Source organism: Oryctolagus cuniculus, chromosome 1, assembly GCF_051225735.1.
Source record: "Oryctolagus cuniculus isolate XC-2025 breed Fujian yellow rabbit chromosome 1, ASM5122573v1, whole genome shotgun sequence".
NCBI lineage: Eukaryota > Metazoa > Chordata > Mammalia > Lagomorpha > Leporidae > Oryctolagus > Oryctolagus cuniculus.
The window spans coordinates 110,986,950-111,002,955 of record NC_142867.1 but is presented as its reverse complement, the minus strand read 5'-3'; the positions used below and the strand labels follow the sequence as shown (position 1 = coordinate 111,002,955).

The window sequence follows — 16,006 nt, the reverse complement described above, 5'->3', positions numbered from 1 at the left end:
CTTGGTGGAGGCCACGGCCATTGCCTTCCATTCAACCTGATGCTGTTGTGAACACAGCCGTGCGTAAGGGAGTCTAAGGCAGCACACTGCCCTTTCACACCTTTATTAGCTGGACACTGTGTCTGTTTGAGTTGTTTCAAATAATCAAGTCCACGGACACAGTTTGTACACTTGAGTGGTGGGTGTTCCAGTGGTGCGGACTGGCAAACTGGGGCACAGACACAGGGACACGGCTCTCAGCAGAGCTGGCTGTGTCGTTAAGAAAACAGTGTAAAGCCCAACGCCTAGGTACAGAGATGGTAGACGGCCAGGAGAGGAAAGTTCAACACAGCCTGTCAGTCTCTAGTAACTTTTTATTTCCACCCACGACTGTGTCCCACTGGGACTCACTGCCACCCGTGTCTGAGGCTGCGCCTGGCTTTCCCCTCAGAGATGGAGGTGGACCATGCTCTGCTTACTTCACCAAAGTCTTCCTCGCTACCTGCCAAGCACCTGTGCCCCTGACTCTTTCAGACCGTGTTGATGCTTCAGGAATGGAAACCGCGATACCTGCGTCTGTAAAACAATGCATGACTTTAGCCTGTAACGGGCGTTAGAGTAGAACATACATTCTCTCCTGCTTCCCCCAATGTTTTTCTTATTACAAGATTTTATAATTTGACTCCCATTCATGTTTGGACAGAAACCTGCACTCTTGCCAAAGTGTCTCTCTCTCCTTTAGAATTTACTTATTTTTAAAATATTTATTTGTTTATTTGAAAGGCAGAGTTGGGAGGGGAGAGACAGAGAGAGAGACAGAGAGACAGAGACAGAGAGAGACAGAGATAGAGAGAGAGACAGATAGATTTTCCGTCTGTGGGTTTACTCCCCAAATGGCTGCAATGGGCAGAGCTGGGCTGTTCTGAAGCCAGGAACCAGGAACTTTTTCTGGGTCTCCCATGAGGGTGCAGAGGCCCAAGGACTTGGTCTGTCTTCAGGCTCATTAGCAGGGCATTGGATTGGAAGTGGAACAGCTGGGAGTTGAACCAGAATCCAGATAGGATGCAGGGCTGCAGACGGCAGCTTCACCTGCTATGCCACAGTGCTGGCCTCTGTGATTGTATTTCCTTTACTGATTAAAAATAACTTGAGGGGTAAGCATCTGGTGTGGTGGTTAAGAAGCCACTTAGGATACTCCCAACCCTCATCTGCGTGTTGGGATTCAAATTTGAGCTCTGCTTCTGATTCCAGCTTCCTGGCATGTACACCTTGGAGCTGGTGATGTGGCGCATTTGGTTAATTGTCTGCCTGCGGCGCTGGCATCCCATATGGGTGTCAGGTTTGAGTCCTGGCTGCTCCTCTTCCTGTCCGGCTCTCTGCTGTGGCCCGGGAGGGCAGTGGAGGATGGCTCAGGTCCTTGGGCCCTGCACCCGCATGTGAGACCAGGAGGAAGCACCTGGCTCCTGTCTTCAGATAAGCGCAGCGTGCTGGCCACAACGCACCAGCCGTAGCAGCCACTTGGGGGTTGAACCAATGGAAAAAAGAAGACCTTTCTCTCTGTCTCTTTCTCTCTCACTAACTCTTCCTGTAAAAAAAAACCTTTTTAAAAAAGCATATTACGAAAAAATTATGCATGGATTAAAAAAAATATGGACCAAGCTTAACTCCCCCCATGCACAGGCTTTTGGGGAACCCCCATGTCCCCATGAGCACACGATCCTAGGGGAGAAGCAGGTAAATAGTTCCAAGTGCGCAGACCCGTGCTGCGGGGACACGAGACGGCACATAAGCGTGCGGGGCAGTGTCCCAAGGGCTGGGAACTGGACCCACACAGCCCAAGGTTAGAAGCAGCCGCAGGTGTCTGAGGGGCGGGGCAGCCTGCCCCTGGGCCAGGGAGTCCAGGGAGCAGTCTGCAGAGGCAGCTTCACGTCCGTTCTGGAGGCACAATTGATGTCAGCTCATGAGCTCATGCATTATCCAGAACTCACATTATCCAGACTGCTCTCAAAAAACCAGTGTAAGGGACAGTAAGACAGCAGAGAGAATAAGAACAAAAGAAAGACAACCTACTACTTGTGGGCTGGAAAAGATCCGCAGACACTGAGGGATCTCATGGGATATGAGGGTGCCATGGTAAACCTGCATTAGAACTGGGATCCAGATCTCCAGGACAGGATCAGCCACATTCACTCATTCTCCCTCTCTCTCTGCCCCACCCCCAGCCCCTTCTCTCACCTCTCTGTCCCTTGGACTCCATCTCAGACACAGGCTGTCTTTCCAGGAGAGAGGGCTCCCACCATCCTGGCATTCACAGCCCCCACTGGAAGCCCTCCAGGAGAGAGAACTCTTCCTGTACCTGCGCCTCCTGCCCGGCAGAGCCCTGGCATGGACGCCACCTGCATTATGAGCTCATCCAGCTCAGGCACTGTGACCAGGGGTGGCCACCCAGGGGCTGTGCCTGTGTCCCCTGCCCTTCCTGGCCACGGGTGAGGGTGGGGTTTCGTGTCTGGCTGCCCAGCTAAAGCGACATTGTGTAGACTCTCTCTGGTGATGAGTAACCTGGCTGTCACTGGTTCTGCATGTCCGCCCCGTTAGTACATGGTCCCCAGCAGACTTTAGCAGGGCACGAGGGCTTCCAATAGTTCATAAAACACGTTCAACACACGAGCAGATTATTTATCACCGCACCCAGTGACACCAAGTGTGACAAAATGTTTGTGACACCTCTCTGAGGACGAACAGAACCCGACACTACATTTGGAGCTGATATGGATACTATATTTGGAGCAGGAAAGAAACCTTGGTTCTTGGGGGCTGGTGTATGGCACAGCAGGCTAAGACACTGCTTATGATGCCAGCATCCCATAATTCAAGTGCCTGTTCAAGCCCTGGCTCCGAGCCAGCTCCCAATGTAAGCACTTCCTGAGAAACCAGCAGAAGATGGCCCCAGAACTGTCCCCTGCCACCCCCGTGAGAGACCTGCATTAGTTCTAGCCTTTATGAAATAATTTACCTTATTGATTTGAAAGGCAGAGTTACAGAGAGGGAGGGAGGAAGAGAGGGACAGAAGCACACACGCACACACACACACACACAGAGGTCTTCCATCTTCTGGCTCACTTCCCAAATAGCCACGATGGCCAGGGCTATGCCAGGCTGAAGCCCTGAACCAGGAGTTTCTATCAGGTCTGCTACATGGGAGAAGCAGCCTAAACATTTGGGTCATCTTCGGAAGCTTTCCCAGGCCCATTAGCAGGGAGCTGGATCGGGGGTGAAGCAGCTGAGACTCAAACCAGCACCCATATGGATGCCAGCACTGCACCACTGGCTTAACCCATTATACCACAGTGCCAGCCCCACAGGCTCCTGGCTCAAACCAGCCCACCTGGCCATTGCGGCCAAGGGGGGAGTACACAGAGAATAGAAGATCACTTGACTTTTTAAATAAATAAATCTTAAAAGAAGCCTGGCCGGCGCCACGGCTCACTAGGCTAATCTTCCGCCTTGCGGTGCCAGCACACCAGGTTCTAGTCCCGGTCAGGGTGCCAGATTCTGTCCTGGTTGCCCCTCTTCCAGGCCAGCTCTCTGCTGTGGCCAGGGAGTGCAGTGGAGGATGGCCCAAGTCCTTGGGCCCTGCACCCCATGGGAGACCAGGAGAAGCACCCGGCTCCTGCCATCAGATCAGCGCGGTGCGCCGGCCGCGGCGGCCATTGGAGGGTGAACCAACGGCAAAGGAAGACCTTTCTCTCTGTCTCTCTCTCTCTCACTGTCCATTCTGCCTGTCAAAAAATAAAAAAAAAAAGAAAAAAAAAAGAAAAAAAAAAGAAAAAAAAAAGAAGCCTGGGCTCCAGCGCTGTGGCATAGCAGTAAAGCTGCCGTCTGTGACACTGGCATCCCATATTGGAAAGCGGTTTGGGTCCCTGCTGCTCTGCTTCTGATCCAGCTCCCTCTAACATGCCTGGGAAGGCAGAGGAAGATGGCTAACTACCTGGGGCATTGCCACCTGCTGGGGAGACCTGGCTGGAGTTTGGGTGCCTGCCTTCAGACGGGCCTAGTCCAGCCATGGTAGCCATTTGTGTGGGCTGTGGCAGGTGAAACACGGATGGAAGATTTCTTTGTCTCTTTTGCTCTCTCTCTCTCTCTCTCTCTCTCTGTGTGTGCATTTGTCGCCCTCTTTCTGTTACACTGCCATTCAAATAAATAAAATTTAAAAATGAAATAAAGTCTAAGGAACACATTTTCCTAGGCGCTTCCTTTGGGATTGACACTAAGAGCCCACGGAGATTCCACCCCCTCATTTTAGTCTAGCGTGGACAAGATAGGACTTTAGCAGCATGTTGAGGCTACTGCTGAGCAGAGCTGGGGGACACAGAGTCTCGGGGCCATCACATACCTCGGGGGAGATGGATTTTCTAGAACCAGGTGGGTGTGCAAGGCTCCCACCAGCACTGGGGAGGAGCAATGATAATGAGAGCTGGGGGTGTCTCTCGTCCTTACAGCCGCGGCTTTGCAGTCCAGATGGGAACTCAGCATTTCTAGGGCTGTGCTACTTGAAGGGACTTGGAAAACTTCAAGGAAACGGAATTAAAGGATATGACGGTTTGGTGCCAAACTTCATGGTAAAAGTTTGCTAAGTAATAACTATCAAGTTTCAAAACTGGTTTGGACCTAAATAAAAAATGAATTCTATTTTTGTGGTGAAGTTTAGGAAGTACCCTGTGTTTCATCTTTATTTATCTGCCATAGAAAAGTGAAAATTTTGGGGCCAGTGCTGCGGAGTAACAGGTAAAGACACAGCCCAGGGTATAGGCATCACCTATGGGCACTGGTTCGAGCCCTGGCTGCTCCACTTCCTATCTAGCACTCTGCTATGGCCTGGGAAAACAGTACAAGATGGCCCAAGTCCTGGGATCCCTATCTCCATGAGAGAGACCTAGAAGCAGCTCCTGGCTCCTGGCTCAGCACAGCACGGCACTTGTGGCCATTTGGGGAGCGGACCAGCAGATGGAGGACCTCTCTCATTCTCTGCACTTCTGATCCTGTGTAACTCTGCCTTTCAAATCAATCAATCAATCAATCAAAGAATAAAGAAAAAAACCATATAAGAAAGACGGGTATTACCTTTACTTAATGGAAAACAGTAACAAGAGTCATCATACTTTAATTTTTTTGGCTTAAGTAATGAAACTGTAGTGAGAATTCCTGGGGTGCTGGTTCTTTCCTCCCAGGCTTGAGGCAGGGACCAGCACTGCAGGAAATCACAGAGAAATCGCCCCGTGCAATGTCCCTGGGCAACTGGAGGAGGGGTCATCTCCCCAGGGAGGGTTCCTCTCCCAAGAGAGCTTGGGCAGTCGGTGCAGAGGGACCACCACGTGTTCCTGGGCCCACGGCTGTGCTGGGCCCTGGAGGGCTCCTCAAGAACTGCAGGAGACACCGCTCCACCTGCTGTGTGGGGCGGGGGTTCCCGGGCTCATTTCCTACCTGAGAGGAGGTTGTGGCTTCCTCGGGAGAAACACTGGTCCTGAGGGCTCAGCACGAGGCTGTCCCAAGGAGACAGATCCGAGGCTGTGATGCGGCCAAGTCTCGTCGTTTCTGGGCTGTGCAGGTCCTGAGGAGTTGAAGCAGGGAGTCTCATTTTTTTTTTCCTTCTAAGTTGTATTCTATTTGTGTGAGCGTGAAGAGGGGAAAAGAGAGTGCTAGTGAGGGAGGGGGGAACTCCTCCATGCTCTGCTACAGCCCACAAATGACCTCCAGGACTAGGCCAGGCTGAAGGCGGGAGCCAGGAGTTTTGGCTGTTGTTGTGACAGGAGCCCAGAACCCCAAGTGCCTGGCAGAGCCTCGAGTCCTCCCTACCAGGCGGAGGACAGTCTCGGAGGATGTAGCTTTCTCGGCTGCCACTGACTGGGCCTTCCCTGTTTGGACTGCACGGACCGCACTGCCTTCTGGGCTTCGGGGTTTCTGCCGAGAAATCGGACCATGACTTAGGGGGAAAGGGTGACAAAGCCACCTTCCTCTCAGCTCTGGAGATGCGGACAGTGTACCTGGCCACGGTGTCTTGGGCAACAGAACACGTGTTGAGTTTACCGAGGCCAGAGAAGTTGTTCCATCACTCAGAGACCCATCACTCAGAGGGTAAAGGCAAAGGAGGGGATATACTAAGTGGAGACACTAGGAGGTCTTCAAAAGACACAAATTACTATCACCTTTTACACTAGAAAAGACAAGACCACCGAAGCACCATACTTGTTTGAATTTCTCAAAAATGAAGTATCAATCCCTATCACCCATCAAAGGCAAAAGCTTTTAGGGTATCTTTTTAATTTAATTATAAAATTCCTGCGAAACCCCCCGTGAATTATCTGCAGCCGTGATTGGTCAGTTTCTTGCTCTGACTTCATAATGCCTCACTGTTAGGAAAGTCGTATTATTACAGAGTCCCTGGCTGGGCTGGGATTGGTCCGTTTCTCGCTCTGACTTCATAAGGCGCCACTATGTGAGGTGAGCCCCAAAAGTATATATGGCCGCTGCGGGGCCTGGGTTTTCGTCCGCCTTACCCAGAGAGCACTCTTTTGTGATCTGTGTAACTAGGACCCATCTAACCAGCCGTTGCGCTCGTTGGTGCTGCTTGTGCGTTTTCTTGGTTGTTGGTTTCTGGGTCTGTTTGGTTTTTGCTTTTTCCCATTTTGTTTAGTTTGTTGTTTTCCTCCTCGTTGTTGTTTTGCCCATTTGGCCTTTTTTTGCAGTTTTCTTTATTTTTGCTTCCCCCACTCTAGTCAGCTAGCACGCTCAGAAGTATCAGCGTTCGAGGCTTTAGTGGCTTTTCCTCTTTGTTGTTTTCTCCTTTATTGAGGTAGTCTTGCGGCTTCGCCTCTAGAGCAGTGAGAGTAGCTGGTGCTGTGTCTTAGTCAGCTGGGCAGTCAGGCCCCCGTGGTCCCTTTGTGTTGTAGGCAGTGCAGTGAGGGTCGGTGATTAGCTAGCGTGTGTCGAGCGGGTTAGGGAGTCGAGAGAGCGTAGTTAGGTGACCGGCGGCATGAAGGGCCGCACCTTGGACGTCCATCCTCCTCTGGATGGGTACCACTTTGTGGATGTGATCGGCCGGGGTGGCTTCAGCCTGGTGAAGCTGGCCCGGCACCTGGCGTCGGGCAAGTACGTGGCAGTGAAGATCCTGCGAGACGCCTCTCCCAGCAGCCCGCTGTCCGCGCAGGGGGAAGCGGCCATCCTGAGGAGCCTGCGGCACGACAACATCGTGCGGCTGCTGGAGGAGCGGCACACGAGGAAGCACCTGTTCCTGGTCATGGAGCTGGCGACCAGGGGCTCGCTCCAGCACTACGTGCGGCGGCAGGGCGGCCTGGCCGAGGACGAGGCCAGGGCCCTGTTTGGCCAGGCGCTGGCCGCTGTCAGCTACTGCCATGGCCAGCGGGTGGCGCACCGGGACCTCAAGCTGGGCAACCTGCTGCTGGACGAGCACATGACCATCAAGCTGGCGGACTTCGGGCTGAGCCTGCGGCTGGAGCGGGGCACGCTGGTAAGGGGCTTCTGGGGCACCCCCAAGTACTGCGCACCAGAGGTTTTCCTCGGGGAGGACTATGACGCTTTCAAGGCCGACGTGTGGAGTCTGGGGGTGGTGCTGTTTGCCATGCTGGCGGCCACGGTGCCCTTCCACGGCAAGAACATGCACAAGCTGCAGGACCAGGTGCTGTGTGGCGTCTATGTGGTGCCACGTGGCGTCAGCCCGGCCCTGCAGGAGCTGCTGGCGTGGCTGCTCACAGTCGATGCCTCGGGGAGGCCCAGTGCGGAGGACGCCAGGACCCACTGGTGGTTCAGCCCCGGCCGAGAAGCCGCCCAGGAGCCCGAGGAGGACGCGGTCACCCTGCTGCAGCCCCTGGGCGTTCCCCGGGACCCAGAGGCCAGGGAGTACCTGGCGGGCCTCGGGCTGCTGCCAGGCACGGGGACCGAGGGGACACCAGGCCCTCAGCCCCAGGACCCCGCGTCCCTGCCCGAGTCCTCACAGAGCAGCAAGCGCCCCCCCGTAGAGGACGACGGCTTGGCTCTGGTGTCCGTGTCCCCTGACAGCATGGCTGTTGGCTGCATTTCCTCCGCACAAAGCGACTCCTCCGAGGCCCCCAGTGAGTCTTGCCCTCTCCCTTCCCAGCCCCTCCTGCCTTGGGCCCTCCAGGAGCTGAGTCCAAGGCCCCGAGGTGACCCCACCCTTGACTCTCTCCTACCAGGCCAGCCACAGCAGGAGAGGAGCCCTGCTCCCAGTGCCGCCCCCGACTCCTCCGAGCCCTCCAGTGAGTCTTCCCCTCACCCTCCCAGCCCCAGCCTTCTCGGGTACTCTTGTGGCTGAGCCCAAGGCCCTGAGGTGACCCCACTCTTGACTCTCTCCTACCAGGCCAGCCACAGCAGGAGAGGAGTCCTGCTCCCAGCGCAGCCCCTGACTCCTCCGAGCCTTCCAGTGAGTCTTCCCCTCTCCCTCCCAGCCCCAGCCTTCTCGGGTACTCTTTGGCTGAGCCCTAGGCCTCCTTCATGACCCCTTCTTGACTCACCTAACCAGGCCAGCCACAGCAGGAGAGGAGCCCTGCTCCCAGCGCAGCCCCCGAGCCAGCCTCCAAGGCGTCGCCCTCCAGCCCCAGTGCCAGGAGCCGCGTGGACCTCGCAGAGCCAGAAGCCGCCGCAGCTGCCCGTGAGCCTGAGGCGGCTGGGACTGCAGCCACCGCTGCCACCGCAGCTGCCGCTGCCACCACAGACTGCACAGCCAGCGCCCAGGGCAAGAGGCAGGGCCGGCGCGGGGTCGGCAGGAGGATCCTCCGGTTCCTGCTGAGGGCGTGCCGCATCCTGCCGTCCAGAGGGAGCGGCCCTGGCCTCCGCTGCTGCAGAGTGGCCCCCAAGTAGCCTCGCTCCGCCCCCGTCACCAGGAGCAATGCGCAGGCTGAGCTGACTGAACGTTTTTCTTGAGCATTTGCAAATGCTTCTCATGAATAAACTTCACCTTTGTGCGTGGCTTTGGTCCCGTGTGATGTTTGGGTCCCTGTGTGCACCGTGGGGAGGTGATGGAAGTATGGGCGGTACTGTCTTTCTCATGGAAAGACCAACACTGGGCGATCACACCCGTTGTGGGGGTCACAGAAGGGGTGACCTCACAGAAGCAGAGCATAGAGTGACGCCTCCCAGAGGCTGGGCGGGAGACAGGGAGGGAGGGGGAGTCACTCGGCCACATGGCACAGGCACACGAGGGTCGGGGTCTGAGGTCTCTGGCACAGCAGGGAGGTCCCAGTCCACAGAGCTGTGCATTGCAACAGAGCTGTCAGTGTCCTATCCAACACCTCCTGCGTTGTCAAGGGAGAACACGACCCCGTTCCCCTGAGGGCCATGCACCTGACCTCATGGGGTACGGGATCCACTGACTCTGCAGTCCAACAGCTGCAGGTGGAGCCGGCAGGACGTCCACGCTGTGCTGTGTGCCCGGCCTGCCCACGGTGAGGCCCAAATGCAACAGAGGACGCGGGCAGGACGAGGACCTGGTTTTAGTTCAGGAGGCCCTTGGCAGCACCCAGGCCTTCCAAGTTCCCAGGGAACTGAAAGAAAGGCTTGAGACCTACTGGAGAGGACAGGACCCTCTGCCCCACCTGGGGACACTGGAGGATGGGACCTCCCCCACCGCGGTCTTCCTCACTTCCACATTTCTGGGGCAGGTAAGCTGTGTTTAGTGAAGGAGCTTTCTTCCAGATCTGAGGTTACATGGATGCTCTGTGCACAGAACTGGGCTGTGTGGGCTCCAGCAGGTGCTCGCGTCACACACACAGGGAGGTGGGGATTGTGGAGGGTGGGGCCGGCGTCTCCCACCAGTCACTGGGCATGGCTGCTGTCCTGGCCTCCCTGAGACCCTCAGGGCAGGGTCATGGCCCAGAATCCCAAGCAAGGGGCAGGGGCAACCGAGGGGCCCAGTGTTGGAGGTGGAGAGAACGCTGTGCACAGCGTCCCACAAGGCATTTGGATGTCAGGAGCTGTGCTGGGCTGCCGCTGCTCAGTGGACATGGATGAGGAATGTGGCGTCTCTGGGGTGGTCCAAGCACCATCATCACGGCCTGTGTGAGTCTCTGCAGGGTGGGGCTCCTGGGGAGCTTGTTTTTCACCTGTGCTGGTCCTGGTCTCCTGTGGGCCACGCCCCAGCCTTCTGCTTTCTCTGCGTCTCCCCTGGAGTCCCATACAAGGGTGCTCACTGGCTGATGCCTACACAGGGGATGATGGCACGCAGCAGGAGGAGTCCAGGAGGCCAGATGGTGGGGTGTGAGCATAGGGGAGGGAGGGCTTGGAGCTGACTTAGGAGTTCGCATTTCCCCTGACAGCCCTGGAAGCCTCTGCTGGGTTCTTAGTTGGGGAGAGGGGAGATCAGAGAAGCACCCGGGAGCAGTAAGGATGGGAGGGGCAGTGGGGGGAGGGAGGCGTGCACCTGCTGCAGGAGCTATGGGGGCAGCTGTCCTGGTGAGGGCTTGGACCAGGTGGGGACAATGGGGGCAGGCGGGCGCTGCCTCTGTGAGCCCCTGAGGAGGAAGGGAAGACACCTGGGCGCAGGACAGGCAGGAGGTTCTGGGCATTGACACCCGGCAATGGTGCAGAGAGGAAAAGGGGAGAAAGGAAACCAGAGATTTCCTAATGCACTAAATTCTGCCGCTACTACAGAATCCTGGCACTGGCTATTTATTTATTTGTTTATTTTTAAAGACACTTACTTAATAGGCAAGTTCCACAGAGAGGGAGAGGGAGACAGAGACAAAGAGACATGCTCCGTCCACGGCTTCACTCCCTAGATGGCCACAACAGCCAGGGCTGAGCCTGACACTTAGGTCATCTCCTCTGCTTCCTCAGGTGCATCAGCACGGGGCTGGATTGGAAGTGGAGTAACTGGGACACGAACCGGCGCCCACACGGGAGTTACCCACTACGCCACCATGCAGGTTCCCGAAGTGGTCTCATTGTACCTTCCCACCTGGAGTCTACCTGGAGCACCTCCTTGCTGGCAGGTCCCCAGGACTTCCCCTAAGGCACACGGAGTGGCATCTCTGTGAGCCCAGCTGATGGGAGCAGCCAGAGGAGGAGAGCAGACCAAGCCTTTGGGCCCGAAGAGATGTGGAGGGACTGCTGGCTCCTGAACGGCTTCAGCCAGGCAGGGCCCAGCCCAAGGCTCCAGGCCTCTGCATCCCTCAGCAGCCTCGTCTGAGTCTTGCAGGTCCCTGGGTCCTGCTGAGCTGCAGATCTCCACCCAGGGTCTTAAGTAGCCCCCTTCCCCACAGCAAAATAATCAGAGTCCAAGCGTTGTCCCCTGTCTGTGGACAGCACGTGCACTGACACCCACCTGCACACACATGCACAGATGTCACACACACATATGCAGACACAATTGTATACACACACGTGCTCACACACATGCTGACACACACACACATGCACTGTGTTCCACCTTGCACTCCCCTGATTTATATGTGAAGAATTTTTATGTACTCTTCTGCCATTCTCTTTCCCATGGACAATTTATTCTTTTTCACAAGCAGTTCCTGGTGACTGGGAGCCTCCAACACTGGGCCCCTCTGTCATCCCCGCCCCTTGCTTGGGGTTCTGGGCCACGGCCCCACCCTGAGGGTCTCAGGGAGGCCAGGACAGGAGCTAATCCTCCGCCTGCGGCACTGGCACCCCAGGTTCTAGTCCGGGTTGGGGCGCCGGATTCTGTCCCGCTTGCTCCACTTCCAGTCCAGCTCTCTGCTGTGGCCCGGGAGTGCAGTGGAGGATGGCCCAAGTGCTTGGGACCTGCACCCACATGGGAGACCAGGAGAAGCACCTGGCTCCTGGATTCGGATCGGCACAGCGCGCTGGCTGCAGCGGCCATTGGGGGGTGAACCAACGGAAAAGGAAGACCTTTCTCTCTGTCTGCTCTGCCTGTCCAAAAAAAAAAAAAAAAAAAAATCAACTGGTTCTGGTGTGTTGATGTGACTTTTTGTAACTTTACTGAATTTTTTACTTCTCAGTATTTGGTAGAATTTTTAGGGATAGCTAGGTATTTAATCATGTCATGTCATGTGCAACTGGAGGCAATTTAACGTCCTTTCCAATCTGGGTGCCTATGATTTTTTTCATTCGCTAACTGTTCTACAACTTCCAGTCCTATATTGACTAGAAGTGATCAGAGCAGGTCACCTTTACATCAGTATGATGTTGGCTGTGGGCTTGGCATATACGACCTTTATTATATTGTTACCATTTCTTCTATGCCCAGTTTTCTGAGTGTGTTTAAAGTGAACATTAAACTTTATCAAATACTTTTGCCCCTACTGAGATGATCATATGACTTTGACCTTTATTCTGTGGATATAGAGTATCACACTAACGGTTTCCATATGTTGTTATTATCCCAGGGACGAATTCTAATTGATCATGGTATACGGTCTTTTAAATGTGCTGAATTAAATTTTTTTCACATTTCATTGAAGATTTTTTTCATCTATGTTCATAAAAGAATACTAGCCTTAATTGTTCTTTTCCTTTGTGGTATTCTTGTCTGGCTTTTGTATCATGGTAATGCTAGCTTTGCAAAATTAGTTTGGAAGCGTTCCCTCTCCAATTCTGGGGGACAGGTTGGGAAGAATTGGCATTTCATTCTTGAAAAGCTTGGCAGAACTCACTACGGAAGCCGTCTGGTCCTGGATGTTTCTTTGTTGAGTTTCTGATCACTGCTTTAACATCCTTACTCATAACTGCCATGGTAATGTTTTCTATTTATTCACGATTTACCTGGGGTGGTTTGCACGTTTCTAGGAACCTGTCCACTTCTAGCTTATCCAAGTCACTGGCCTGTAATTGCTAATGGCCGTCTATTACGATCTCCTGTGTTTCTATGGTAGCTCTTGTAATGACTTCTCTCTCATCTCCGGTGTTTGCGGATTCAGTGTGAGGCAGGCTGACCAATTACCATTTGCCGGAGTTTGGTACAGGCCACACCCACACCCACACCCACAGGTATATGAAGCACATGTATTACTTACAGGTGGGTATCAAGGGACTAAAGCCGTCTAGGCTCCAGGGTGAGATGATCCTCCAGGCCAAGGCAGGTGAAGCCTCGACTTCCTGTGTACCATGTACACCATATCTGAGGGCCCCTGAAAAGCAGCCTGCTGGAGGTGACGGATCTCAAGTGCCCTGGGCATGCTTTGAAGCACTTCTGCTTCCAGGCAAGAGCAGGAAAAAAAACCTGGATGGTTCTTCCCTAATTCAAGATGTTCTATTCCTTGGCGGGGGGAGGGAGTTATGGCAGAGAACAAGGGCCTGGCTGTCTTGGGCAGCTTCTCCATCAGGATATTGCATTCCCAATACATTCTTTTTTTTTTTTTTTTTGACAGGCAGAGTGGACAGTGAGAGACAGAGACAGAGAGAAAGGTCTTCCTTTGCCGTTGGTTCACCCTCCAATGGCCGCCGCGGCAGGCGTGCTGCCGCCGGCGCACCGCGCTGATCCGATGGCAGGAGCCAGGAGCTTCTCCTGGTCTCCCATGGGGTGCAGGGCCCAAGTACTTGGGCCATCCTCCACTGCACTCCCGGGCCACAGCAGAGAGCTGGCCTGGAAGAGGGGCAACCGGGACAGAATCTGGCGCCCCCACCGGGACTAGAACCCGGTGTGCCGGCGCCGCTAGGTGGAGGATTAGCCTAGTGAGCCGCGGCGCCGGCCCCCAATACATTCTAGTTATTCTTGAGAAAGGGAGAAGAACTGGATTCCTTCAAGGTCATGCTGAGAACAGTCCGAGAGTCCTCTTGTTCTGAGTCTACCTGAAGCTTTGCCAGTCTCACTTATAAAAAGCACCCCTTAGCACTGCCTGCATAACTGGCATCCTGTATCAGAGTCCCAGCTGCTCTACTTCTGATCCAGCATTTTGCTGATGTGCCTGGAAAAGCAGCAGAGGGTGGCCCAAGTGCTTGGGCTCCTGCCACCCATATGGGAGACCTGGATGGAGTTCATGACTCCTGACTTCTGTTCAGCCCAGTCCTGAATATTGCAGTCATTGGGAAGTACACTGATAGACGGAGCAAATAAATAAATAAATCTTAAAAAAAAAAAAAAAGGTGACTCAGGGGTCGGCATTGTGAGTTAAGCTGCCACCTGTAACGCCAGCATCCCATATGAGCACCTGTTGACCTCCCGGCTGCTCCACTTCCCATCCAGCTCCCTGCTAATGCAGCTAGGGAAACAGCAGAAGATGGTCCACTGCTTGCGCCCCTGCCACCCATGTCACAGATCCAAGTGCAGTTCTAGACTCCTGGCTTCAGCCTGGCACCGCCCTGGCTGTTGCGACTGTTTGGGGAGTAAACCAGTAGATGGGCAATCTTTCTCTGTCTATCCTTCTCTCTGTAACACTTTCAAATAAAAAACTTTTTTTTTTTTTTTTAAAAGCAGCCACTCCCGGTGACTGGTGGGAGACGCGGGCCCCACCCTCCTCCATCCCCACCTCCCTCTCACTACTTCCTGCCCTGGGTGGGCCCAGCCCTTGGCACTCTGGCTGAGGGACACAGGGACAGAGGGAGGCAGCCATTGTCCCCTGACATCAGCTCCTCTGGGGTGCAGGGCATGGGGACCCTGGCCCCGCCCATGAGGGCAGCTCCCCCTGCCCTGGGGGCCTTCATCCATTGATGAAATGTCCTGGCAGCTCTGGAGCTCTGGGCGGCAGGCACTGGGGCAGTGCACACTGGACGACCTCTGCGTCTCTCCTGGTCTCTCTGTAGCTCTGTTGTTATTAAGGGGGAAAGGGTGCGGAACTCCTCTTTGTGGGTTTCTGGGTGTTTGTGTGTGCGTGTGAGCTAGGGGGTTCCCGAGGTGACATCAGCTCCCTAGCTGTCTGAAAACACGACGCTCCCCCTCCCCTTGCTACTAGAATGGCTCACGGGACAGGGACTGAGGATTTAGATGTTGGCAAGAGCGTGGAGAGAACCCGATAGTGTGTCCTTCCGGCCACTGTGTGTGGGCCTTCCTTTCTGGTTTGGGGGTGCTGCCCTGAGCACAGAGAATGGGACAATAATACTCACCTCAGCCAGAGGAACTGTGAAGTTCAGAAATAAGTCCCTTTTAAAATATCAATTAACTAACTAAGGTGTCAGGTATTTTGTAACAGCAACAGATCTGAGTGGCCTAAACAATTTCTTCCCAGCCCAGCATGGGAAGTTAGCACTGGAGGAAGGTATCTCTGGCACCACATGCATTGAAGAAGAGATGGTATCCTGTTACAAAACCAGGAGTGTCAGTGACAAGCATGTGTCTGAGGATATAGACAACACAGAAAAATATCCTGGGTATGAAATGGTTCTCGTTCCACATTACAAGGGATGATCTGGAGTCCCAGGGGGGAGGTGCTACAAACAAGGTCTAATACTGAGTCCTCTACTCTCCCTTGTAGTCCCAGGTGGGTCACTGGGCCTCTCTGAACTTCAGTTTCTTCATCCATCAATTTAGTACAATGGTAATACCTTCCCTACTGATTCTGCCATGGTCTTGATAAGATCAAATGAGATGTATATGAAAGTGAATAATAAAACATAATTTGTGTTTAATATTCTCATGCTCTGGTTTCCACCGGCTTCAGACGAGATTCCACTGTTTAGCAGAATGGCTTCACTACAGAAGTTACTCATCAATTATTTGCTGGAGCATTGTTGATTTTGCTATTTATAGAAGAAGTTAAGTCAACTTGAGTACTTTCATCCGGAAGCTATTGGAAAAGCTAGGAAGAGAAGGGAACAGGGAAAGAGATTCAGACCTTGTGTGGATCACACATCCTCCTGGGTGCCTACTTGTAGACAGCCCTGCTCCCCCGCCCTAGGGTGAGCCTGGGTGGGGGGGTCTAAAAGACAGAGAGCAGAACAGGCAGGCAGTCAGGTGAGTGAACCCTGGGAAGGGTTCATGACCCCAGACTCCCTCCCTCACTGTTGTAAACAGATCTGTTATGGCATTTGCTATGCCTATTGTCCCTGTCACAGGGAACCTGCTCTTACAGCC

At 54.1% G+C, this 16,006-nt stretch overlaps 1 protein-coding gene and 2 long non-coding RNA genes across 4 annotated transcripts in view; 1 reads left to right on the top strand and 2 right to left on the bottom strand.

Annotated features, from left to right (window-relative positions):
* Window positions 1–335: 335 nt before the first annotated feature.
* LOC103345406 (uncharacterized) lies at window positions 336–8,823 on the bottom strand. The gene is made up of 3 exons (XR_016220752.1): window positions 8,526–8,823; window positions 5,461–5,587; window positions 336–555 (listed from the first exon to the last, which is right to left on the bottom strand). It is a non-coding gene; the product is annotated as an uncharacterized LOC103345406 (long non-coding RNA).
* LOC103345064 (serine/threonine-protein kinase MARK2) lies at window positions 6,884–8,345 on the top strand. Its single transcript, XM_089323487.1, has 2 exons — window positions 6,884–8,105; window positions 8,296–8,345. The coding sequence occupies exons 1-2, from the start codon at window positions 7,010–7,012 to the stop codon at window positions 8,343–8,345; spliced, it is 1,146 nt and encodes a 381-aa protein (XP_089179613.1). The 5' UTR covers window positions 6,884–7,009.
* Window positions 8,824–15,212: 6,389 nt separating the features above from the next.
* The window catches only part of LOC127488152 (uncharacterized), a 36,543-nt gene continuing 35,749 nt past the window's right edge, over window positions 15,213–16,006 (bottom strand). Inside the window, exon 4 of one of the 2 annotated variants that reach the window (XR_011390883.2) lies at window positions 15,213–15,731. This is a non-coding gene — a long non-coding RNA (uncharacterized LOC127488152). The remainder of the gene's footprint in view (window positions 15,732–16,006) is intronic. The other variant, XR_016220750.1, reaches the window with a different exon arrangement.

Coding starts and splice junctions, on each gene's coding strand:
- LOC103345064 (XM_089323487.1), top strand. CDS start 7,010: ATGAAGGGCCGCACCTTGGACGTCCATCCTCCTCTGGATGGGTACCAC. Junction 8,106..8,295: donor CGACTCCTCCGAGGCCCCCA/GTGAGTCTTGCC, acceptor TCACCCTCCCAG/CCCCAGCCTTCTCGGGTACT.